This window comes from Atractosteus spatula, chromosome 4 (assembly GCF_055471065.1).
Source record: "Atractosteus spatula isolate fAtrSpa1 chromosome 4, fAtrSpa1.hap1, whole genome shotgun sequence".
NCBI classification, from domain to species: domain Eukaryota; kingdom Metazoa; phylum Chordata; class Actinopteri; order Semionotiformes; family Lepisosteidae; genus Atractosteus; species Atractosteus spatula.
This window is the reverse complement of record NC_142709.1, coordinates 31217429-31242751: the sequence shown is the minus strand read 5'-3', so window position 1 is coordinate 31242751 and position 25323 is coordinate 31217429. Positions and strand designations below refer to the sequence as shown.

General features: G+C 36.2%; 1 protein-coding gene across 2 annotated transcripts in view; it reads left to right on the top strand.

Annotated features, from left to right (window-relative positions):
• fgf14 (fibroblast growth factor 14) overlaps positions 1–25323 on the top strand; it is a 223082-nt gene that overhangs the window by 120847 nt on the left and 76912 nt on the right. The window contains exon 1 of one of the 2 annotated variants that reach the window (XM_088913362.1): positions 21120–22719. The exons of the other annotated variant lie outside the window; for it this stretch is intronic. Coding sequence (XP_088769488.1) covers positions 22527–22719 — 193 coding nt within the window. The 5' untranslated portion in view covers positions 21120–22526. Of the gene's footprint in view, positions 1–21119; positions 22720–25323 lie in introns of those variants that run through there. 2 annotated transcript variants of the gene reach the window in all.

Sequence of the window (25323 nt, the reverse complement as noted above, 5' to 3'; positions counted from 1 at the left end):
TGAGAGCTTTAGTGAACAAAGAGCCAGGATCTCAGATTAATTTCTTATCCAAAGACACTGTAGTCGTAACACTGAGGCAGTGGTTTGGAAGTTCTGATTCAGAGGGGAGAGTGCCATCTGCTGGTCGGCCAGCACTTACAGCAGCAGCCTAGTATAGAGGTTCAGAAATCTGACAAGATCAGACAACGAGCTGAGGAAATACTTTCATGTTATTCATATGTTTCCTTGTTAGTGACAGCTTTTAAATGTTTCCAAAAAGAATCCATATAACACATTGTGTACCTTTCATGGGTGTTCATTTGTTTTTTGTTTGTTTAAATAACCCACTCGTCCCAAAAGGTTCCTACAATTGTTAAGTTCAAAGTTTATAAAGATTTTGAGGAGGCTCACTTTTTAGATTGTAGCTCTTGTACTGTATACAGGAAGATTATTGTCCATTGAACCTTGTTTCACAGTCGTAGACTTAACAGGTGCATTGCAGCTGTTCTTCACTTAAGATCTTGAACACAATATGTATTAATAATTTTACTAGACATGCTTTATGTAAATGTGGATAACATCCTTACAACCCCACTGTACAATATTTTGTCATGCATATTGTGTGATCCTAAACAAACAAACAAGCTTGGCCAGCTTTTGATGACAGTTTTGTAATAAACTGTTTTCCAGTGCTTTAGCCTTCTGTCATAAAGCTACTGTAACTTATTACAAGTAAAAATTTTCTTTCTAAAAAGTACACTCAAAGGTCAGAGGCAGCAAGGATCATTTACCGTTAGAGACCAGTGCTCACTACTTGTGTAATTATGCACTAATTATCATCTCACTTTCAATGAAAAATGGCAGTAGAGTCATGATGCATTGTCTTTGAACTATTGTTTTAATCAAAATCTGTCACTAACAATTTATGACTCACAGGAACAGCAGCAAAGAGTGTCAAGCGCAATTCATCAGCATATGGTTACTGATTCAGGCACAAAAAGAACCTGATTCAGCCTGTGTGGAGCCCGTGAAGTTCCTTTTTTGCCTTTGCTACTTACACATATAGTTTTATTTTTAACACAGCATTTCATTTTAACACAACCACTTTAGTTAAGTAAGGAAAAAAGATTAATGTTCAAATTTTGTAGTTTACTACAACCCAACTAAGATACATAGGGATTTTATACAGCTGTAACTTAAAAAGGTCGCTTAATGCAATTTGCCTTGTGAATTGCACATTATGGTAAGCATTAAACTAAGCAGCTTTTTCTTCATATTAACGTTAAATAGCAGGGCTTAATGGGAAAATCTTTACTCTTTGTATGGTATTACTAAATTGTGTGACTTCTGCTTATACTAATATGGAATGTGGAACTCATTTACTGCTTCTTCATTACTTCTGTTTATGAGGAAGTACACATTGGGATGTACATGTGCCAGTGTAAACACTGCGGTTTACCATGTGTGTGGAGTTACGATTTTTCAATTATATAAACTTAATTCTGTGGACATAATAATTTCTCCGTTTTAACAGCTATGGGTCACCATTAAACTAAATACAATATGCCAATATTATAGAGAAGATATCCACATAACTGCCATACATAACCAAAACACATTTGCCTTCACAGTATAGACTTTCCAAAAAACATACAGTACATGCTTAGGTTCTACCAAAATGGCATACAACTCACATGATAAATGGCCTTTTGATATCTGCTGTGTGTGTGACCATGACCAGTATTTTGCAAGAGCAGATTTGAGGCTTCAAAGTCTTCTCACATTAAAACATGAGAAAAAATATTTCTTTAAAAAAATATGAAGTTGAAAAGACAAATCACAGAAATAGTTAAAAACTCCATAAGAATTATTCTAGAATACATGTTAAAACTGTACTATAGTAGTTGTGAGGCATGTTTGTCATTTTGCACTCCTGTGGTGATTAATTTTATCACTGTCAGTAACACCTTTTTTTAAAACCCTTTTTTTTGCAAATTATTATTGAAAAATCTTCAAGGGAAAAGTATTGAAAGTTTTTTGGATAATAATTAAATTCTGCTAATTTAGTATTTTGTATTTCTGATCAAAGCATACTGCTGCTCCCACATCAGTCCAGGGAAGAGCAATCAGGCACATTTCTGAGCTCAAAGGAATGTCCTCCACTGAAACTGAAACTTTTTTAGTACTGAATAAAGAAGACTGTTAGGGGATTTAGTTCCAGTATTGAGTTTTCCCCAAGGGCATTGACAGTGACTTTCAAAATCAGCAGTGAAACAAGAATGAAAGGACAGTCGGAAACTACAGAGAAGTGTGTTTAATACAGAAAACAGGAGGCACTTCTCTACACAAAGAGTTTTGGGAACACGTAAAAACCTGCCAAGTCATCACCATGGTTTCTTTTAAGAAATGTCTGAATGATATTTTCAAATAAATTAGCTGCTGTGTTAATTTAGACTGGTTGAAATGACCTCTGATAACGTGCACCATTTCTCTTCTTTTATTTTTTCAAGAATAAAACCTAAACAAATTAGGCTAGTTTTGATTTGCTTTGATGTTCTACCTTTCAGTTTTCATCTAAAGCGCTCTTATATTCATAATTCAAAATCATATTATGTCTTTATAGAAGTGTATCATACATGATACAGAAACTCCTGTCTTTTTTATGGAAAGATTTTCTGCCATCTGTATGTCTTCAAATGTACACTGACTTTTTTTTTAAGAATATGTGCAGCTGGTATGACAAAACTCCTTGAGGAATATTTTCTAACTTCAGAATTGTTGTATTTTTTTCTTTTCTTGTTGTATCTGTTCACAAAAGAAAAGCAAAAGGGCCTTGTCCAGAGATCAGGTAGAAAAAGTGTTGGCTAATTGTAATTCATAAGCTGTGTCCAGGGCTTTGGAGGCGAATCTTTGCACTATTGCTGACTCTGCATGTTTTAGACAGTGCATACTTAAAATAGATCAGAAGAAGAAGTGATGTGTTCAGCATGTAAGTTGTCTTTAGAGTCTATCAGTCCTCCTTTACGAGTCTGAAGAATATATTTTCTTACTGTAATTTGCCTCATGCATTTTAAAAACACTACCGCTACTTTGTCAATCATTTCAGTTCTGTACTTATTTACTAGGTCTACTTAATCATCTACGTCTGCTGCAGTTTCATTCAGAGCTTTACATGTATAAATATAGCTCTTTTTTTCTGATTTTGTCAAAGCTGCTGACATTCAAGCCTTTTCATCTTAGACACTGACAGGAAGGATTTCTGCTTATTTGCAAGAGTGCCACATGACTTGCCTGTCAAATTCATTTCTGTTTAGTGGAATCATTTAAGTATCTTTGTTTTTAGATATTTTATGTATTACCTGTCGCATATGTGGACCGCTAAGCTGTCTTTTCATTAAATATTTAAATGTCCTACTACAATGAACAACAAAGCATGTCAGTATGTGATAGTTTGGATCATATGCACTATGCAGGGCCTGACATAGTTGCTCATGCAGAAAGCTGATATTTGTAAAAAGTACACATAAGTGCACAATGTTGGCCATTCTCCCGTGTTTGAAGGTTCTCTTGCGAATCTGGCAGAGCTCAGTGTTTGCAGTACATTTTATGTAAAATATAGTTTCCGAAAAAGACTTTTTGAAGATTATTGTAAAAGCTGAGCAGACCAGAGCGTTCACTGCAGTAAATCCTGAAATTGTGCACTTAAGCCTGCGTTACACTTCCCACTTCTTTTCCTTTAATTTACACTTGAAAGGCTTTCAGGAAGTGGCGATGGTTAGTTACAATCTCAAATAAAACATGTTGTTAAAGAGAAGGAGAACAGACTGACCTCAGAGAGGTCATGCTGTCAAAGATTAAAAGAAGTGGAGAATAATAGTAATAATAATTTGTCATTTCTATGACATTTTTATTCAGCAAAAACTGCTCTAGAATTATGTTGAATAGACCCCTGGTCTTACATCACATTCAAAGGACAAGTTTAGTAACTCTCTCAGGGTAACAGTATACAGTGAATCACTGGCAGTGTCTGGAGTTAAATTAGGAAGCTTCACATTATAAACCCTTTAACCACTGGACTAATTGGCTGTAGCCCTTGTCCTTATGGAATGAAATGTTTGGAGCCATACAATTATGTTATGGCATAGCATTGCATTTAAAAGATTCAAGCAAATTCAATGGACAAATTAGGTTTTTCGATACTGTATATTGGCAATTATAAAACTGTATTCATTGCTTCACTCAGAGGTTAGGATGTTTTCCAGAGATAGCAGCAGTATGGGAATCAGCACTAATGAAGACATTTATAGCTTGGATTCAATGGGATTTCCAGAGGTCTGTTTCATACATGTGAGCAATGTACTGTATGAGGGCTTCATTGGGGTATCCAAAATGGCATTCCAGATCATTTTACCACAGAATATAATCAAGAATCAATTTTACACGTACGTTTATACCGAGTTGAAATTTAATTGCAGTTACAGAAGAAATATGTAACTGACACATGAGTGACACACCACTCCAGTCCATCAGAGCTTGTACAGATTAACCGCTGTCTGCCTTCACTCCTCTAGCTGGGCAGCAGTGAGGGACTGATGGGAGGAACTACACAGCCAGGAGGGGCCAGGCTGTGGCTTATTCTGGGCAAGTTTGTGGTGAAGCGAGCTTTGAGATTTCTATCAATAACTGTAAACATGCGTGTCACACCACACTCTCATTATCTAAGAGCTTGCACAATGGTTTTCATTGCATTTTGCCTTCAGCACAAGTAGTCACAACTACAGTCTCTAGTGGCTGCTCTAGGTGTTTCTGCACAGACAGACTTTTATACAGGCGTACTTGGAGTAATTGGAGTAATGACCAGCCCAAAGAGTACTGTGGTGAATCACCAGTAAAAGGAGGGTGGATTGAGGCATTGCTGTTGAGGTAACAGCACTGTATACTCTAAAATACTTGTAATCTGAGGTGCTAGGCTTGAGAAATCAATGCCCCTATTTGATCCTGCATATTAATTTATGTTTGTGTTACTATTGGCAAAGCTTGACGTTAGTCAATAGTAATCAGGCTCCATTGATTGGTTAGCCTGGGATCCTGAAGAACAGCCTGAACAGAGCAAGTAGTAAAGACATTTCCAACACGATTGTCTCTAGAATCCTATACCATTGCTGAAGAGGTGCTCAAGTCTTGTCCAGTCCTACACCATCTAGTTTTTAATTTGCATTACATTCCCAGAGCATAGGGAAGTGAGTAGAAAGGTAAGAAGCACTTACTGATAATGTTAAGTCCTACAGGTGCCCGGCTAAGGACATCATTTTTCTAACCGCTTTATCCAATACAGTGGGTCACTGGGGAGCTGGAGCCTTTCCCAGCAAGCAATGGGCACAAGGCAGGGTACACCCTAGCCAGATTTCTACAAAAACTATATTTGGACCATTAACTGCATTTGGTTCAGTTTTCTAGAAGATATGTACGCACATTCACCAGGACCAATTCTCTTACACGCCTTTTAACCTGCCAGTTTTTGGACTGTGCGAGGAAAACGGACTACCCGGATCTAACCCATGCTAACACAGGGAGAACATATACACTCCATGTAGACAGTGATATTGTAGAGTGTAGAGTGTGCGATTGAACCCAGGGCCCCACACTGTGACACAGAAATGCTCAGCGCTGTGCCACTATGCCACCCTTCTGTGCAGCAATCCAAGCAATTTCCAGCCAATTGTACCCTACCCTGATGATTCAGTTAAGTAATTAAGCTCTGCTACTTAATCATGAATGAATTATTAAAATTATCCAAAAATGTACATTATATTGCTCTTATCATTCTTTTTAGTCTTGTGATCATGAATACAAATTGGTTAACTATTTTAATTTTGCCCTCCCAATGTTTTTAAAGGATACTATGTATATAGGGTGCTCTGTATTTCTTTAAAAATAGTATTTTACAGATATTCTACAGTTTTTTTAAGGCGGCATATATAGTAATAAGCCAAACACATTTTGTTTTTTGATAGTCGGGTACTGAATATCGAGATATCAAGGTGAGCTGAATGTCGGAACATCTGAATCTGCAGCATTAACTGGAATTAGTGTTAGTGTAATATTTAAAACACTAGAAGAGAATACTGCTGGTAATATAACTAATGTAATTTAACTATTACTACAGATGATACTGAAACTACAGCAGTAACCTTTGTAAACTATACAATCGTCACAGGCCGATCGTTGTATTTACCAGTAAATAGAAGTTTTTAACCCAATTGGCTGAATCCCAAAATGATACATTAGGGTTTATATTGCATTTTTGCTGCTGTTTTTCTACATTATGGTCAATTAATATTTACTTACAAAATGTTGTCAGAATCCAAATGGTTCTTACATCTCATTGAAGACATTCTGTTTATTGATAGGCTGAAAAGTGCTGTGAGTTCAGTGCAATACTCTTAAATCGAAAATATCACTCAAAAGTATATACAAGCTTGAACTGGTTGTAATATTTTTTAATTGAATGTATTAGGAATCAAAATGGTAAACTGTAATGCATTATTAAGGTGGTAAATGCAATTAGATAAATTGATTAGGGTTGCATTTTAGCTCTGAAGGTCAGAGCTGGAATCCGGATGGATAATTTAAGGATAACTTAATTTAATTTCACCTGAAGTGTTCTGGCTCTTTCTGCTTAGAGGTACTTCTGGCTAAAAATACAGAGCTTTAAATTAGGTCTGTACTGAGGGGAAATGTAAAAGTGCAAAGTAGAAGTTGATTTTTACTAATATTGAAGTACAATTTTTATTAATTCTACTTTTCAGTAATAAAACAGGCAAAAAAAAAACCTGCTTAATATAAAGGCAACCAACAGTACCTTGCAAATGTATTCATACCCCTGTTTTCACTTTTTTGTTGTTCTACTCTTGCGCTCTTGCTACTTTGAAGTAGCAGTTGATATTTGTTTTATACACAGATTACTCCACACATTCAAAGCATAAAAAACAAAAAGGAAGGAGGAACTACTGTGGATAATTAATATGAAAGAAAAAATGAAATGTTACCGTATAATTGTTTACGTTTTGAGTCACACAATTCGTTGAGTAGCTTTGTGTAATAGTAGTGGAATAGAATTGTATAATAGAATAAAGTAATCTATCTCAGTCAAATAGAGAATTTTAAGCAACCGTGAAAAAAACATCTAGAAACAAGTAGCAAAAGGTCTGTGGTCAGACAAGAAAAAATTGGACATTTTTTTTTATCTAAGCACAATGTATTAGCCCCGCAAAGTGCATCACTCAGTCAACACCACCCATGCTGTCAAGAAAGGTGGTTGCAGCATTATGTTATAGTTCTGCTTCTCATCAGCTGGAACTGGGAAGCTTGTTAAGATTGATGGGAACATAGATGGAGCAAAGTAATAGCAAAGCTTAGAGGAAGCTGAGAGGAAAACCTGCTTTAGGCTTAAAACAGAGACAAGTACTGGGTAGCTCAAGTTTTTGAACTGAGTATATGAAGGAGTTTCCCCTGTTCTGACAGCAGGAAATGAAGCAAAACTCTGCAAACAAAGGAAAATCTTATTTCCCCCTCAGTGAATTCTCTGATTGTACAGTAGTATACATATTCTGAGTTCCCTAAAATAACGTATTTTTATTTATATTCTTGAGTCTTAGTCCACCAAAGATGGGGAGTGAGTCTATATTATGGAACATCATCAATTTTATTCGTGTACTTCAACATATATTTCAGATTTAGAATCCCATTTAAAAGAACAGAAATCCAATCAAATAAGTTAATGCTTTATGTCAATTATCACCTGAGAAATTAGTGTGGATTTTTCATTTTACAGCTTTTCAATTATGATTTTTTAATACTTGGTACATGAAGCTTTTTTATGCTAACTTCAATATAAACTCTGTGCATTACACATAAATGTTTAAAAGTTCTGGTTTAAAGGTTAAAATTAATGTTTACTCTGTTTTGTGGTAAATAAGTAAACAGTTTGTGAAGATTTAAATTTTAAATACATCAAATGGCTAAATAAAAAAGATTGTAAAATGGGCTGAAGGTTTTCATCTCAGTTTCAACTGTTTCCATTAAGACCTGACATTTTTATTGGAAGTGAAATAAGATTAGAAACACATTGAAGGGACCTCTGTACACTGTTGGAGCAAATTGAAAGGTAATTTTTAAATGAAAAGAAACCCCTCAGCTAATTGTCCAGCATTAGGACACATTTGATGTATCTGAAGTTTTTAATTGGGCCCTCGGGTTATTGTTTACATTTAAAAGTTGGAATAAATGTCAAGTGCCCTTTAGCAATGATTTGCAATCTCGTCATTGATCTTTATATCGGTTTCTGCAGTGCACTACTTTGAACTATTGTCTGAATGAAAGCCTATGGCAAGCCTCTTCACAGCTTTTAATTTTTGTAAGTGTTCAGTGTTTACTGCAACCATCCAGCAATCGCATAATAAATTAACAGTTGGAATGGTTTCTGAAATTTCAGTTGGAGTACTGTGTTGTCACGTAGATACAGTATGTAGAATTTTATTGTCCCATTCTATACAGATCCTTGAAGTCTTCACAATGCACACCTAATAACTGTGGTTTAAGGCCTGTAACAAGACATTGGAAAATATTAAACACAAAAGAAACATATTTATCACAAACAGTACTGATCATTTAATTATTTACTTAGTAGACACCCTTAGCCACACAGAAAGGACTGCATGCTTGAATCGAACCCAAGAATCAAGCACTGTGAGGAAGAAGCGCTAACTACCAAACTGCTGTACCTCCCTGCCACCCATGTGAGGCTATCAACTGATCCATGAACTGTGAATTTCAAATTCACGTATCAGAAACATGCCAATAATTCTTAATTGTGCCGTACAGGTACAGTATGTATATAGTAAATAATTAATTAGACATGCAAACCAACAGAAAATTACATCCATCTTGCTAAGTTTTTATGAAAAAAAAAACTTTTAAAGTTAACTTTAAAATGTGTTAAAAAGTTGGCTCCATACCTTACCGTAGAACACAATACAGTACTTAAAATGATCCAACTTCAGTGCTGGATTATGCTAAGTAAATATTATTTTTTTAATTCTTTATTATATAGCATTACCTTATTTTCATTTATATGACATAGTAGTAGTATCTAGCAATTCAAATTTAAGCCCTTTGACTGTGATATTTATTTTAATTCCTTTTGGTATTTCTACAGACCGTTTCTTTGTTTGGAAATTGCAAGTTCTTACATTTACCGAAATGAGAATATACAGTAGGGTGTAGTCATTCTGTCCTTTCTGAAAATAAGAGGAATGTTGGATAGAATTCTAGGCTCAGTTACTCTTAAACAGTACAGGGTGTATGTAAACTATCAGTACCTAGACTGTTCACTATTTGCATGCAAATGATGCTTCAAAGACTGACAGACATGGTGCTTATGGATCTCAAGGGTGTTTGTATGTAAACTCCATGAGGTTATTTTGCTTCTACTGAACTAATCCCACAGTTGATTACTTAGAACAAAGTCTGTTAATACAGCAGGGTAGTGTATGGTCCCAGACTGAAACAGAGAGTCTTGATTGACCCTTTCCACACAAGGGTAAACAATCTGTTTAAAGTTTTAGAGTGGTTAACTTTGGTGTTGTAATGATGTGAGAACCTGCCATCTGAGAATGTGGTAAATAAAATGCTGAGCAGTAAGAGTACCATCAGTGGCAATGAGGCAGATCCTAAAGAAGACAATAACAGTCTCTCAAAAATGTAAGGTACTGTACTTTCACCATGTCACTCCCTAGACCTCAGAGAACCTTTTGTGATTTTTTTTCTCTACCATTGCCAGATAAGACACAGAAATCAGAAAACATCTCCCTTTGCTAATGTCTACTGGGTCTGTTGCTCGTGGCTCTATTTGTGTAACCTGGTAGCAAAAAGCAGCTCTGATTTTCTGGAACCTAGTTTGAAGGTTTCTAGTTATGCCAGGTTGCACCTCAGGCTGGCTGACCTGAGCAACTCTAAGTCGTTGACCAAGAGTGTTGAATAAATATGCTTCCCGTCTTCAGGTAGTACAGCTGAAGTGGATGGATGAACCTGTAATGTTCGTACTAGTAGCTCCTTGTCATTATATTCCTCAAAAGTATTCGTCTCTCACCATGGCAACACTTTGTCATCTGCGTCTTTTTCTGTGCATGCAAACATCAACATCACCGGCTTCAAGCCACAGGCACTCATTTTGCCTGCGCAAGTCTTGTTCTTGTCAGGTAAACAGTAGAAAACAGCAGGTTTGCTAAACAGCAATCAGAGCACTGACATTTCATATAAGCTTATTAACCGTTTCTCATAATGTTACACAACGGAGTCATTGTTGAGAGTAATACTAATAAACTTAATTAAGAATCAGTCAATAAATTGTAGCTTATAGTACTGCATGAATACCATCTTTGGTGAAAAGCTTTATCCCTGTCAACAAGTGAGTTATATTTATTTCTGCTTGAGGCACTCCACAGGCCTAGATGTTTTATTAGTTTGTTTTTAATCAGGTTAAAATTAATAGTGTTTCATTATTGTCACTGTGGGTGGTTTCGGCAATCCAGTTATTTTCTAATTTAACCCCCAGTGGGTGGGAATGGTGAGAAAATATGTGCTATAAATAAGAGTGGTCATCCTCCCACAGCTCCCATATTACTGGAAGGGAGTATTTATACTTATACTATTTATACTACTTAATATACTTTAAATAAAAAAAGAAATAGGTCAAAACTTTCTGATTCTCAGAAGAATAATGAACTCAGTTGAAAATGAAGGAAGTGGTTGTGCTATTTGGTGGCACAGTGGTTTGGGTTGCTGCCTTGTAGTGCTGGGGCCCTGGGTTCAATTCTGCTGTCTGTGTGAAGTTTGTACAGTATGTTCTCTGTGTCTTTGCATGAGTTTTCTCCTACAGTCCAAAGATATACAGTACTGCTAGGTTACTTGGCTTCTTGCAGCATTGGCCCTTGAGTGAGTGCGTTTGTGTGTGTTTGTGTGCGCCCCGTGATGGACTGGTATCCAGAATAGGCTCTGGCTCTGGCTTGTCAAGGGATGGTAATACATATAAGGTAATGGTAATACATGTAACATTTTGAAAACTAAAGCTGAATAAATGTTGACTACAGAGAATATAAAGAGCCTTTTGGGATTCGTATCTCAAATGCACAGAAATAAAATATTACCATCATTTCACCCTTTCAAGATATCAATCTTCAAGGATATCCTAAGAAAGAGCAGCCTTTGGATTCCCTGAAGCAGCCCCAGAGTTTTCAAAAGGATTTGTAACTTCCAGTGATGTTCGTCAGTCTACAGGTCTTAAAAGACAGATAGTCTGCATTTGCATTTAAAATAATGTTAAAATGGCACTTTGGGCTATCCTCACCATGAAAATAATGTTTTTTTCCTGTTTGATTTTTTCTTTAAGAATATGAGACCTGATAAGTCTAACATTATACACTGACATGTTGTCTTAATGATGATTATTCATGAAAAGAGTCTTTCAACTGATGCTGTAAAACACAGATCTTATCCTTCGGCATACAGTGGTGCTGTACTTAGTGGTTCCAAGTTGGACAGAAGGACATTTGGGAGGGAAGGGGGGGTAATTAAATTATTTAAACTATGTGGAAAACATAGCTGTTCAGTGGCAAGAAAATTGTTTTCCAAGTTTGTATTAAATTAGATCCTGTGCTTGACCTCAGCGGCATAGCATAATTTGATTTAAGGAAACGAAGCAGTAAATCTTCCTTTTCCGTCTTGCTTATCCACAAAATGTGCTGATTCTGATTTGCAATTTATGCCATCACTAAAACTAATAGAACAAGGAGCCCTACAGCAAGGCAAAGTAATAGGAATAAAAGGCAGGGCTGTTTATTCATGGCTTGGTTTATGGGATGCTTTTATGTTCCCTTGCATTTGGAACTTTCCTCGGAGCTCATTTGATTGAATCAGCTTGATTTAATTGCTGCAAGGATACTTTAGCATTTTAGAGTATGAGCTTTGTTGCTTTTAGAGTTTACATTTTCTCTTTGAATTCTTTTTGCATGTTTACTGTGATCCAGAATTAAATACATTAGTTTCCTTGTCTTTCCCTCTATCTGAATGGGGATGGTGCCTAGTGTTGGTTGAAGATATCAGACCTTAAAAAAGACCCCAGAAGACGTGTCTCCAGGTTAGAGTGGGGGACTACTTAGCTTTGTCACTTCTGTTCTTCTGACATTCCAGAGAGCGCTCACGGGCTTTTCCTTCACTTGTCTTTTGGGGATTTTTGGTGTGCATACCTAGTGTCTTTCTCACTTTCTGAAAAACAGGACAAAGAGGTCATTCAAAAAATTGGGAGAGTCAGACCATAAAAATGGCACTATCTCAGCCAAACCTATGGTCGCTCTAAGCAAGCTCTTGAAATGTGCTCATACCCTGTGCTCTCCAGTATTCTACAGAGCATATCTGCCACACATAAGGAAAATCAATTATATATTACAGGCAGAGGCGAGTTGTTAAAAAAGTAGCAATGTTTAGCAGCCAAAATCAGTGACAACCAAAGAGTGTGTGCAGTGAGGACTGCAGCATTTTAGAAGTGACATCTGTGAAGCACTCTAGTGTATCTGTAGGCTGCGTTTGGAAAATGGAATTCCCATATAGTATTATCAAATTCAATGACACAAATATACAATGAAGAACAAAATGAAAGATGAAGACTTTTTTGGTGCTGTATGTTGGTATTACTGAACCATTACCAAAATCTATATTTCTCCTATCATTTTTCCAGATATTTCTACCAATCCGATCTTGATTTTTGAAAAATAAATGTAAACTGCTTTTCATAGAAACCATAAAAACATTGTTCATTTAAAAGGAAATAAAGTTGATGGCACTGCGCTAAGCCATGTGGAGGTTTTTGTTCGCAAAGTAGATTTTAAATTTTTAATAGACATGGTTAAGCAAGAGAGTGTGAAACACTATATTAATTGAATGTACTCTTGTTACGTTAGTGGCATGTGTTATAAAATGCTCTACAAAAAATCAGTCTTACAATGTTTTTGAAAAACCACATGGGTACAGTGATAAAGGAATTTGTTGGGTAGTCATAACCATGTACAGTACTTGGAGTTATTGATCTTTTGATCTAATTGCTGAAGTCTTCATGAATGTGGATAAAATTGATCCTGTGACATTTAAGATTTCTGTGCCATGCTCCCAGCTTTGACTTTAACCACAGAAATGTGAAAGAGTTTTTTTTTTAATCTACAATACAAACATTCAGCAACTTGATGCTGAAGTACCGTACCTGAAATATTTCTATCTATTCAGAGAAAGAAAGACTAGCCTATGAAAGGTTCCTAATCAGACAAAAGGCACTCAGGAGTTTCCGTTGAACTGACTTGAAGTGGCTTAATATCTTGTGAACGCTATAGTTACACCACTAAACATGAATTGCCATTTTTTTTTTGTTGAAACTCCACGAGAACTGCTTTTAGAAGCACCTGGAACAAGCTGACATTTAGGTCCTCGGTGCTCTAACTGCATCGCTTATTTGGGGTTCCCAAGTCAAGACTAACTTACTGTAGCTTTCTCCCCTGCTGGGGACAGATATTGTGCTAAAGAAAATATTGGTTACTTTTTAAGGATCCCAGAGAAAACAAATAAAAAAAAATATAGAGACTCCTTAAATTTGTATACTCTCCTCACAATTTATGTTTTGCCCATGTAATCCATGTTTAGTTTTAAAGGTTAGGGTGATGACTGTGTTTGACAGCTGCCCAATTTTGATTGCTAGAAATATTCAGGTACAATGCATGCCAAGAGCATTGACATTTTCTTTTTACTTTTTAAGATACAGGTTTTTCCTCAAACTGGATCTTCATTTTCCAAACGTTAGCATAACTGTTTTGGAAATTACATTACACTTTGTGATTATACATTGAGTAAAATGTACCATACAGAGAGACAGGGGCAATTTTACCCAACCTGTAGACTCCAGTATATTTTTCCTTTGAATGTACTGTATGTGGTCTCTCTACCTCTGAGCTTTCATACGTATTGTGAATTTTTATTTGCGTTAACAAATTGATTCCAGCAGTTTAGGGCGGTCTGTAGGATCACATTAATGATGTTGTCTCTAGGTGCAGGCTATATAAATGAGGAAAAAAAAATACAGACTACATCTGGTGCTGAACTCCTGTCTTTATCTTCTGCTGGCTTTTGCCTTTACTCATCATGGAGCCACATCCATTCAGAAGAAAAAGACATTTTTTGTTAGGTAGGTACACATTTCAGTGTTTTATTACAGATTTTATTTTTTTCTTCAGAATTTCAAGACAAAAATAGACAGATACTACTGATATCCATATCCAAAGATCTTTGCATTTCTGGAACTTTACTTAATTGCGGTGAACTTTTATGTGAAACTTCAAGTAAAACAAGAATGGAAAACATTAGTAATGTTCCATAGTTCTGACTTAACTGCGATATCGTGGACTGCATCAAGCTATTAAAGTACTTAATAGCTGTTAAGTTCTATTCTATTACTTAATGCATATTACATTTATGTGCAGATTGTTTTGTGCTTTTCTTTGATTCGATCTTTGTTCAGGAGGATGAACCGCTGGTAGGAAATTTTAAACCGAATGAGATTATACTGGGTGGCACCAGGACATGGCAGTGCTGCTGCCTTTCAGCTCTGGAGTCCTGCCTCTGGTACAGGACTGGGCTGCCTTCTTTCGTTTGGAGTTTGAACGTTCTACCTGCATTTGCATAGGTTTTCTCACATGTGAGCTGTCTCCCCTTTGTGTACTGTGCTTCTAGGATGAGCTCCAGGTTGCTATGTCCTTCAAGGGAATAAGAAGCTTTTCTGCTAAAGTACGGATAGACATTCTTGAAAATTAAAATGTTAATTTTATTCTTTTTTTCATGCAAGATCCACTAAATATTCCTTCAGGATAATCTGCATTATACTAAGCAAGTCAGCTTGGCACTGGAATTCTTCTTATTGTATATAATGCATGGTGTTGTTTGGCAGAATGTCACAATGGTTGTTTTTTTTTTGTGTTTTCTGCTTTTTTTTCCTTTGACATCTAATGCTTTTTGAATTTTCTAGTCATGCATGATTGCGCTTGTCGTTTTGCTTACCTCTTGACCTGTGTTTTTTGAAAATGGCCATGCTAAGTGTGACATCATGTGAGTGCACTTTATCAGCCTCTCCCTTTTGTCACCCACGATTGATTGCATGTGACATCATGGTGACTAGCAGAACTGACTTATCGGTGAAGCGCCCAACCCTGCTGATCTTACAGGTGTTGGACATATCATTGAACTCCTGAAGTGCTGCTGGGTCAATTTACTAGAACAATTAGACATTTCTTTCAAGTCTAATTTTAATTCTAACGGTGGGTCAGCCCAGTACCTATCTCTTATGAAAAAGGACTTATCCCATATTTATGCTTTGTCAGTGCCTCACATTGTTGGTGGATGTTGTGATATTTTAGGTAACGGTAATGTGAATTGAATCTACTGCATATACGTTTTTTTTAAATAGTATCTTTATATCCTCTACTTCTTTGTGCATGGTACCTACCATAATACTTATCCAAATGGGGATACAGTACATCTATAGTTTGACAGACAACACATTGCACTCAGACATTTTTAATACTCGTTCAAGACTATCAAGCACATTTTAAAATCCTCAAAGACTTTGAAAGAGTCCACCAATTGGACTTTGAAACATCAACCAGAAAACAAGACCCATTAAAAGTGAAACATGAACCAAAGGACGCAAGTGGAAGCTATGGGGAAGTTTCTTTAAAAGAGAAAACAGGAGGCGCTTCTTTACACAGAGGGCTGCGGGACTTGTGAACAAGCTCCCCAGCTGTGCTGTTAAAGCTATCATCCTGGCTCATTTGAAGAATGGCTGAGTGAGTTACTCAGATCAATTGGCTATTATCAAATGGACAAGATGACCCAAATGCCTCTACGTTTTTGTACCCTTTGCAAGGTTTTAAATACTACAGCATTTATATTATGGACAGCTGAAATGACATGGAAGTGTTTTGGAGAGCTGGATCATTAAACATTTGGGGAAAACATGGTCGGGGCTCTTCAGGCTGGTTCAGATTTTGAAAGAAAAAAGTAGGAATGTCTCAATGATGTTCCATTGTTGTAAAAGAAACCTTCCTTTATGAAGTATTATTGTAGTGTTAATTTATGTCACAAGGTGTTGGTAAGGACCCTATGTGGACGGTATAATCCGGAAGGGAGTGAAACAGACACGGGGAGGAGACGACAAGGAACTGGGCTGGTATGGGGGCATGACGACAGTGCACTGGTGCTCGGGGGGGCGTGGTCCAGGCGAATAAGTCCAAGGGAGTCCAAAGGGAAATCCAGAGCAAATAGCAAGAGTCCAGAGCCGGGTGATCCATCCAGGACAAAACAAGACAAAGTTAAAAACCGGAACGGGATCCGGTGCAGAGAGATGGAATAAAAATGGGGAAATGGGACCAGGCGCTCCAAGGCCCGGACTCCAAGGCCCGTGGATATAGGGCAACTTGGTGGTAGGCGGGCCTCCGGGCATCCGTCTTCCAATGCAGAGCCGGGAGTAGCGAGAGCGTCCGCCCTAAATAAGGAAGGGCAGGATTGGAGGCAGGTGCACATGATCAACTAAAATGTAAAAGAGCCAGAGCGCCCTTAAGAGGAGGGATTACAATCGTGACAATTTATGTGTCCTCCAATTAAGGAGTTTTTACTTTTTATATAACTTTGGGTCACTACTGTCCTACCTTTCTCAAAAATGGTGAATGTGGCATCACTGTACAAATTATCTGTACCCACAAGTGTTTTCATTTGAACAAAATAATACTTTTCCAGGGAAGTCTGAGTTCCATCATATTGCACCTCCTGTATTGTATTTAATTTTGTTTTAAATAAAATCAAATGAAAGGAAAAAAGCAAGTTTGGGCAACTAATGTAGTTTTTATAAAAGTGTTACAGAATTTGAAAAGTTTTTGTGGAGATTGATAAATGTTTCCCATGTCCCTTATTTATTTACTAAGCAGTATACTGCAGCACACATAACTAAAAACTGTTTCAGATACGTCTGCACTCATGCATTATTTACAGTTCAATTTCAAGAGTAAAGAAAACAATGTAGATTAAGTCCGGTCACATACTGCAGGTCTGCTTGTTAACTCATTGTCTATCAAGAAAACTGACAATTTTGTGGATGACTTTAAAAATGTAGGAACCTGCCATTACTGGATTTGGCTCTCATACTATACATTTTTGAACTGTGCTGGATTTAGACTGGATTTATGTCACAAAAGGCAATCGGTTGTGGTCATGTACAGTACAAAGTACAGAAATTTGATTATTGAATGTTTTATGGAAATTAATTATATTTTACCCTACTGTATCTTTTGTAAAATTGAAAATGGAAAAAGTAGAATTGTACTGTACCAATATTGCATAATCTTACAGACATGAGGGAGAGGTTACAGATGTAGGTAGACAATCCTGTATGTCTTATTTTTGTAACTTTTCCATAAACATCCTTACCTTGCAGTTGCAAACATCTTTCAGAAGCCCTTTAATCTGTTTTCCTTTAGTATTGTTCCCTTAAGTATACACAAGTGCTATTTTCAGCTGAAACTTTGTTACAAGCAGTGGTTTAATGTTCACACAATGTACAGAAATGGGGAAAAATAACATCTTTATTGTACATTAAAAAAGCCATTAAAAGACTTTTTTCCTCGATTCACAGGATAAAAAAATCATTTCTGAAACCATTCTTAGCTGAAGTGGGCACACTACCTCTTCATATACCTTTTCATTCTCTAAATTTGATGTTGAAAAATGAATTTAATGCATTTGTTTAATCACAAATTGGAGGATATCTTAATGTATTATCGAGAGATGTTTCTGGTAGAGTCATAAATATGCTTCAATAGATGCTGTCATCCAACAAAGGACTCCTGAATGTTTAACTAAAATACAGATGACACTTGCTCCCTGTAAAATACTAGGTTGATTACAATATTGTTTCTTACTGCAACTTACTGTGCAATTCCATTGCTACTTAAAACATCAGTTGAGGCTCAGTGCCTTATACCCCCTAAAATAAGGCTTTGCTCTAGGGTCACTGGGAGCACTTAGTGTAGTGGGTAAAAGTCTGGTGTCTTGAGGGTTTCAGGACAAAGGACTTGCTGTAAGGTGTTTTGCTCTCCTTTTTAGAGTCACGAATTGGTAAATGTGGGCCCAGAGTTATGGGGGGTAATACTGTACATACAGAGGACCAGTGTCTCACCATCGTGCTCTCCAATCTCTGGCCTGAGAACCTGTTGTAGCTTGGATATGGAAACTACACACTTTGCACTTTGTATGTGGTTTTGCAGTGCTACCAAAGCTGTGGACTAAAGTATGCTGTCCAGCCCGGAGAAATGTACTGTATTAGATAAAGTGCCTTAAATATCATGGCTTTTACTGATGGATTTTATTTGTAACTTTTTAATGTTGTATTTTCATTATTTGTTAATGATGTTGGCTTTTCATTTTTGTTAGTTTGCCTGTTTTTTCCATGTGAAGTGCTTTGAGCTTGAGACAATTTATTCTCCTTTTACTTCTTATTACAGTATATACCTTTTCATATGTATCATTTCATTATTCTGTAGACAATAGTTTTCATTGGATCCTATAGAATTGGAAAAAAATATTAATGTGTTATACTTTGCATAATGTGTTTAGGATTTTTATGGTTTTATAACAGTAGAGTGTTAAATGTAAGGTTTAGGTAGCGGTGATGATCTTTGCACAAAGTAATCTTAGTTTTTTATTTCCCAGATGGTGCAGTCTGGCTCTGTCAATCTAATTTAAAAAAATAGATTCTTGCATGATCAAGTTTTTGATCATGACTTGGTAAACGTTAAAAAGGAATTTACCGTGGCAAAATTATTTAATCTAATTTGCTTTATTGCTCTTTATACCATAAAATCTATACTGGAGGGCTGCATGGTTTTTAATGATAGTTGTGCTGCAGCGTATACGATGTTGGGAATTTATTGTTGAGCTGACAGTGTCCACTGGTGGCGAAAAAACACAATTGCAGTTTCAGTACAACTACAGTATGATAGTTGTCATTTATGCGCAGACGGACGTGTCAATGTCATTGAGTCTTTTACAAGACCAAGGTTTGGTTAAAATCGTTTTATTTCTGGAAAAAATGTAGATAAAATAACAGAATACTTAAAGTAAAAACATCAGCATAAAATAATATTTCATAGAAGAAAATAATTTGCCGCTGAACTCAGAGGAATTTATTTTCAACAAACTAAACTAAATGTTTACCTGTGAGCACCTTTATAATAATGCGCAATATACAGTATATGTCCCGAAGGCGGAAGGAGCGTTGTTTTTTATGTTAACATTACATCAGTCATACAATGATTGTGGTTTATAAAATATGAAAACCCGCTAGAGAACACAGCAGCCTGTACTCTAGGGGTTGGTCTGATTTATTTTCCGTTTTAAGACATTGCTTTCAGTTTTATAATACGCAGACTAATCGTGTATTTGGATATACAAAGGAACAAGCAGAGATTAATCCCACCAAAACTATTGTTCTCTGTCATTGTTATTTATGCTCATGAAGAAGGCTGTACAGCCAAAACGTTATTTGCTTTACTCTTTTTCCCCCATATCAGCGCAGGAATTAATCTCGACATGTTTCTTTGCAGTCCACAAGATGACTCGACTTCATACTAGAACCTACTTTTACATACTGTATATGTATTTTTCTTAACACTATTAGATGTGGAAGTGTTATATGTTGTTATATTACATAATATATGCATTTTATTTCCGATTCTAGTTTAAGTTATTGATGTGCAAGCTAGACTAATCACTGTCGTAGAACGGCGCTGTACTACAATACATTTAAGACGTAAATACTGTTATCTTGTGCCTGAAGTTTATGCTTTATGAGCTTTAAGAGATTCCCAATATGTGATTAAAACATCAGGACTGGTGTGCCGTCTGATATTGAAAGGTGTTAGTCGGAACAGGCTGACTCATTACAAGGACGAACACCAGATGGCTCTCTTGAGTTTTTTTTGTTTGTGGTTTATGCTTTGGTAAGGAACCTTGAAATGGAAAGCTTGTATACTGGAAATGCTAGTGGTTTAAGGCTTGAAATTATAAACAGTGCACTGGTCATGTGCTCATTTCTAGATCCATCTAGCGATATAAAGTTTATATGGTTCTTTCATAATGGATTAGTTTAATTGAAGAATTATTTACATACGCATTGAAGTTTTTGTCTGGTTTGTTATCCTTTACAGTGATCTTAGGAATTCCGTGGCGTGTTACTGAATGTATATATATATATGTACCCTTTAAATCTCGAACTGTTAAATGTTCATGTCGTGTCTAATCTATTTTGCTTCTGGTCTGAATTTCGCGTGAAGCGCTGGCCGTGGTGCTGAAATTAAAGGTGTGACTCGGAACGAATACCAGATTTATAAGAAAGTTCTTCAACAGACTTAATTTATATTATCCATATTTATATACATACAGTATTTGTATAATATTACTTTAAAATATAATTCATTCGAAATGTGGGGTTTTCCTTTGGACATTTTATATCTCAAAAAGCATATGTATATTCCAATTTTTATAGAAATAATCGATATTGTACATATATTTTATGCCTCATGTTCTTGTCTTGAAGCAAATACGGCATTTTTTTGGCCGAAATCCGAATCTTACAGGCATTAAAGTAGTTAAGGGAATCAGTACACAGTGTACACAATCTTACCGTCCGGTTTGCTTCTGAACCACGCCAGGAAACAAATCACTGTAATTTGTTTTTATTATTTTCTTAGTGTACATATTTCCTTTTTGTAGGATACAGTTTATGATTTTATTTTTTTGTGAAAATTGCTCAGGATTACATTTTTGAAGCGTATGTTCTGGTGAATTTAATGTAGTCTAGCGTCCTTAACAACGCCCCATGCTGTAGATATTAAAGGGTTTCCAGCGTTTGCCTGTTATGATCACGTTTATAGCGGGGGCGTTAGTTCCTGCACAGCTGAAGCTATCTTACAAGTGTTGAATTTTACTACCAGCTCACAAACACCAGAGTGCTTTCGTAGGTTTCGCCTGGCAGTAACAGTGGAGAAGACTTCTTCGTCCTATAAACGGTGACAAAGAAGTAAGTCATTAAGACTTGTTGATGTCCGCGGTTCGTAGACGGTCATTATTCTAGGCTGCTGAACAAAAATATTTTTTCTCTGCTTTTTCCTGCGCGAAAATAAAAAGTAAATGCGAAATGAAACTCATCTTGAACAAAGGAGAGTGCACACCAGCTAATACGTCTTCTGTCCCGTTTTACGTTGATTAGTTGCTGTTGAGCAATATGAAATGAAAAGCTATAAACATCCGTTGTTTATTCCGCACCTGGGAGTCTCCTAAAGTTTATTTATTTGTACGGTGCTGTCACACGGGTCAGACGTCATCTTCACAAGACTCCGGTTAGTGATTACTTCTCTAATCAGCCCGTCTTTATTTTTATGGCTGTAGTTATTGAAAAATAAACAGAAATATTTTCGATGAGACGATGACCCCATCCTCTGATCAAAATGGAATATAGCAAGAAGATGTAGGTACCTGGAAATCGTTTTGTTTGGATAAGTTTTTGAAACAACTCACGACACCCCTTTAGCTGTTGGCTGTATTAAGATTGTTTCATTATCATCATTTCGTCCTTACTGCTGAAAATGATGAACATTGTGAAGATAAGTGAACGTTTGATGTTGCCCGGGAGCATTCATCCATTTTTAGAAAACTGGCGCGGATTGCTATTAAACTTGGAGAATATCGGAGGAGAAACATCGTAATCACATATCATCACCTGGGAGACAAGCAGGCGTCCTCCAGAAGTAATAATTACAAGAAAATTGCTTTTGTTTGTTTCGATGCCTGATTATACACTCCGGGATGGAAATTACTGTCCAGCGTGCTGAGTTCTAAAAACCAACCGACAATCAAAGAGCACAAGACAATAGCAGAAAAAAAATGTGCCAATTATATTTTAGAGAAAACGGCTTGTGATTTTAGCTGGCTTTCGATTCCCTGGTGAAGTGAGAGGACTGCAAATATCATAGCCTTTGAACTGAAAAGAAACGTGCAGGTATACGCATTTTATTTACCTTAACTTCAATTGTTTGTAAGTTTGGGATCTAGTCGTTCCCTAAGAAATATTAACCTTTGACTAATAAACGGAAGGTTTGATTATTGACAATGTCTGTGTACCACGTCTAAATTAATAGGCAGTCACGGATGTCTGTCTTAAAAGGGAGTTATCGGACAATATATACATCTTCAGAAATCAAGGACTGTTGGGTCATTTAAGCCACAACAATGGGCCAGTGAGCAAGGAGGAATTGGGAAAGTGTTTTTTAAACGAACTCGAGGGGAGCTTGTTTTTGTCGGTAGTCTTCCCTTGTTCGGAGGTGCACAGTTTTGTTTTGTGAGAAATGGCAGCGGCGATCGCCAGCGGTTTGATCCGGCAGAAGAGACAGGCTCGAGAACAGCACGCAGACCGACCCTCCACCAATAGGAGGAGGAAAAGCCCCAGCAAGAACCGGGGTCTCTGCAATGGGAACTTGGTCGATATCTTCTCCAAAGTCAGAATCTTCGGCCTCAGAAAGAGAAGACTACGGAGACAAGGTGTGATAATCTCTTGAACGCAAGGCGATACGTTTGCATGCAGAAAACATTAACCGTGAAATATTCATGTTAATTAGATACGACTTAACGCTGTTCGTAACTCACGTGCAACTGTAGGGTATAAAACGAATGTGATTAGTGAAAGAAGAATACAATTAATTAACATTGTAAATTCATCGGGAAGGGAAAATCAGTTTTCCTAAAAAAAGTGTTATTGATCCTAGTGCGATTTGTGGCTATTATAATAACCACAACAAATTGACCAGTTGTAGGATGGTTGGAAGAAAATTCCCGGTAGTAAGATGAAAATCACTGAATCAGAGAAAGCTACTGTACATGTACTTGCTGTGAAATTCAGGTTACTGACAGACTACAGATTAACCGTCTGTAGTGTCTGAGACAGCATATGCAGAGCTGTCACAATCTATTGTTGTAGGCCATCTAGCCCAGTATAACAAAGAATATGATTTGTGAAATGCACATTCAGCGGGAAAATGAGGAAATAAATTAATGCGTCTGCAAAATAACCACATTTTTGGCTGATAAAATCTTTCATTTAATATTATGCATAACTTTTAGTAATTTTTTTTTACGTAAACAAGGAACCTTCGTTTATGAAGCTCAATGTAGGTCAAATTTTCATCCGTGTAACCTTCATGGTTTGTGGTATAGTAATTGCAGTCATTAAAATCTTACAAGCTGTACATTTCGTATAGGGCAATTCTTGTCTACAAAAATTGGAAGAATACATGATTTGATGTTTTGGTAGATTTAAATACAAAAAGGGTGCAAATATGCATGCAACCTATAACCATCTTTTTTTCCCTAGTGTTTCTTTTTTAGCATTTGGTATTTTTTTTGACAGCAGGTGCTTAACTTGTTGCAGTACAGATCATATCTCTGTGTCAGTGTATTTCTTTGTTGATCATTTAAGCTTGAGACTGAAATGCTATTATTATTAGTAACATAGAAGTATGAGACATACTTCAGTAAGTGCTTCCTTATTTTTTTAACCTTACATATGAAGCATTCATGACAAAGCAAAAAGTGCAATAGCAATAATAAGTCAGCACAAAATTAGTCTCACTAAACAGAATAAGGACTTCCTTTTTCTAAGCCGTGATTATAATATACAGTAAATTGGAGGTATGTGGTCTGGTTTGTTCAATTATACCTGTATTCCAGGGAAGTGTCATTTAATTCATATGCTGAGCATGATAAAGTCATGTTTTCCTTTACAACGTCTGTTTTATCGGACTGTAAACTGCATGTTTCAAATCCCTCCTTAAATACCTACCAACGTGAAAATACTGAGTTAGGTGACATTATAATAAAGTCTGGATTTAAATGTTGTTTTTCAAACTCATAACTGAGATGACTTGTTTTTAACATGTACTATATATTCTTAAGGTTATACAGTAAATCTCCCCAAATGAGCTTGTCTGGTTTTTGTTTGTAGGCATGTACATGCAGTTTGTTTCCCTTATTTCAGGGTCAGTGTTGTCACAGTCAAATAATTTTAGTCATCATACTGACTTCTGCACAAATAAAAAAAATACAAACATATTTGTACATAGTGCATAGTAAAGTATAATCTTAAATATGATAAACTATATACAGTAAAGTGTCAGATGTACATATATTGCATAAATGAAATTTGGACAAAATACAATTCAAATAACAAAATATTATTATAATAATATTACATATATATATTTAATTTAATATAATATATATACAGTATATTATTGTCCAAATAATTGGGTTATAGAATACTTTTCCTTCTACACATGTTATTACTATTATGATTGATGATGGTGGTAATTAATGAGGGAACTACCAGAAACATGAAAATTACACATAAAATGCCCCAGGTAGCTTTTATTGAACATATTGCATTGTCGTGTTCCAAAATTAAAACTTGTAAATTAAAGAGAAGGACCAGCTGCGTGCAAGATAATAAGATTGTATATTGTGACACTTAACTGATTAAGTTATAGAATTGAAGTCAAAAACCTGAGAACTGTAAGGAGCGCTGCCTGTAAGAAGTACCGACCACTTTTCTAAGATCATTTACAGTATTAACTATATGGGACAGACCGAAATTCACATTTTGTACTCCAATAAAAATTCTGTTAATATGAATTTGAAAATATTTAGAAGGATTTTATATTTCTACATCTCTGTGACTTTGTGGTGGTGTTACTGTAATTTTGTTTGATAATATAAATATTGTCTCAGTGTCTAAGCTTAAAATTACCTTTAAAATCAAGAAAAAAGTGATTCACACATTGGATGAGATGACTAAAGGAGACAGGAAAAGGAAAGATCGGTAGGCAAATGATGAAAAACTGCAGAATCACAGCTGTGTTGGTCTTGCTGTGTTTCTATGTCATGGTGATTGCTCCGAGATGAGCCCATAATTCAGGTATTTTGCTTTAGAGACATAGACTCTTGTAGTTTAGAAGTATTAATGTTAGTGTAGCATATTGCCCAGAGCCTTTAACTGATAAAACCTTAACGGGTGACGCCGGGTGGCATGTTATATATCCAGCAAGTGCCAGATGTCTTCAGGGGGGGAATTGTACACAAATAAATCCTAAG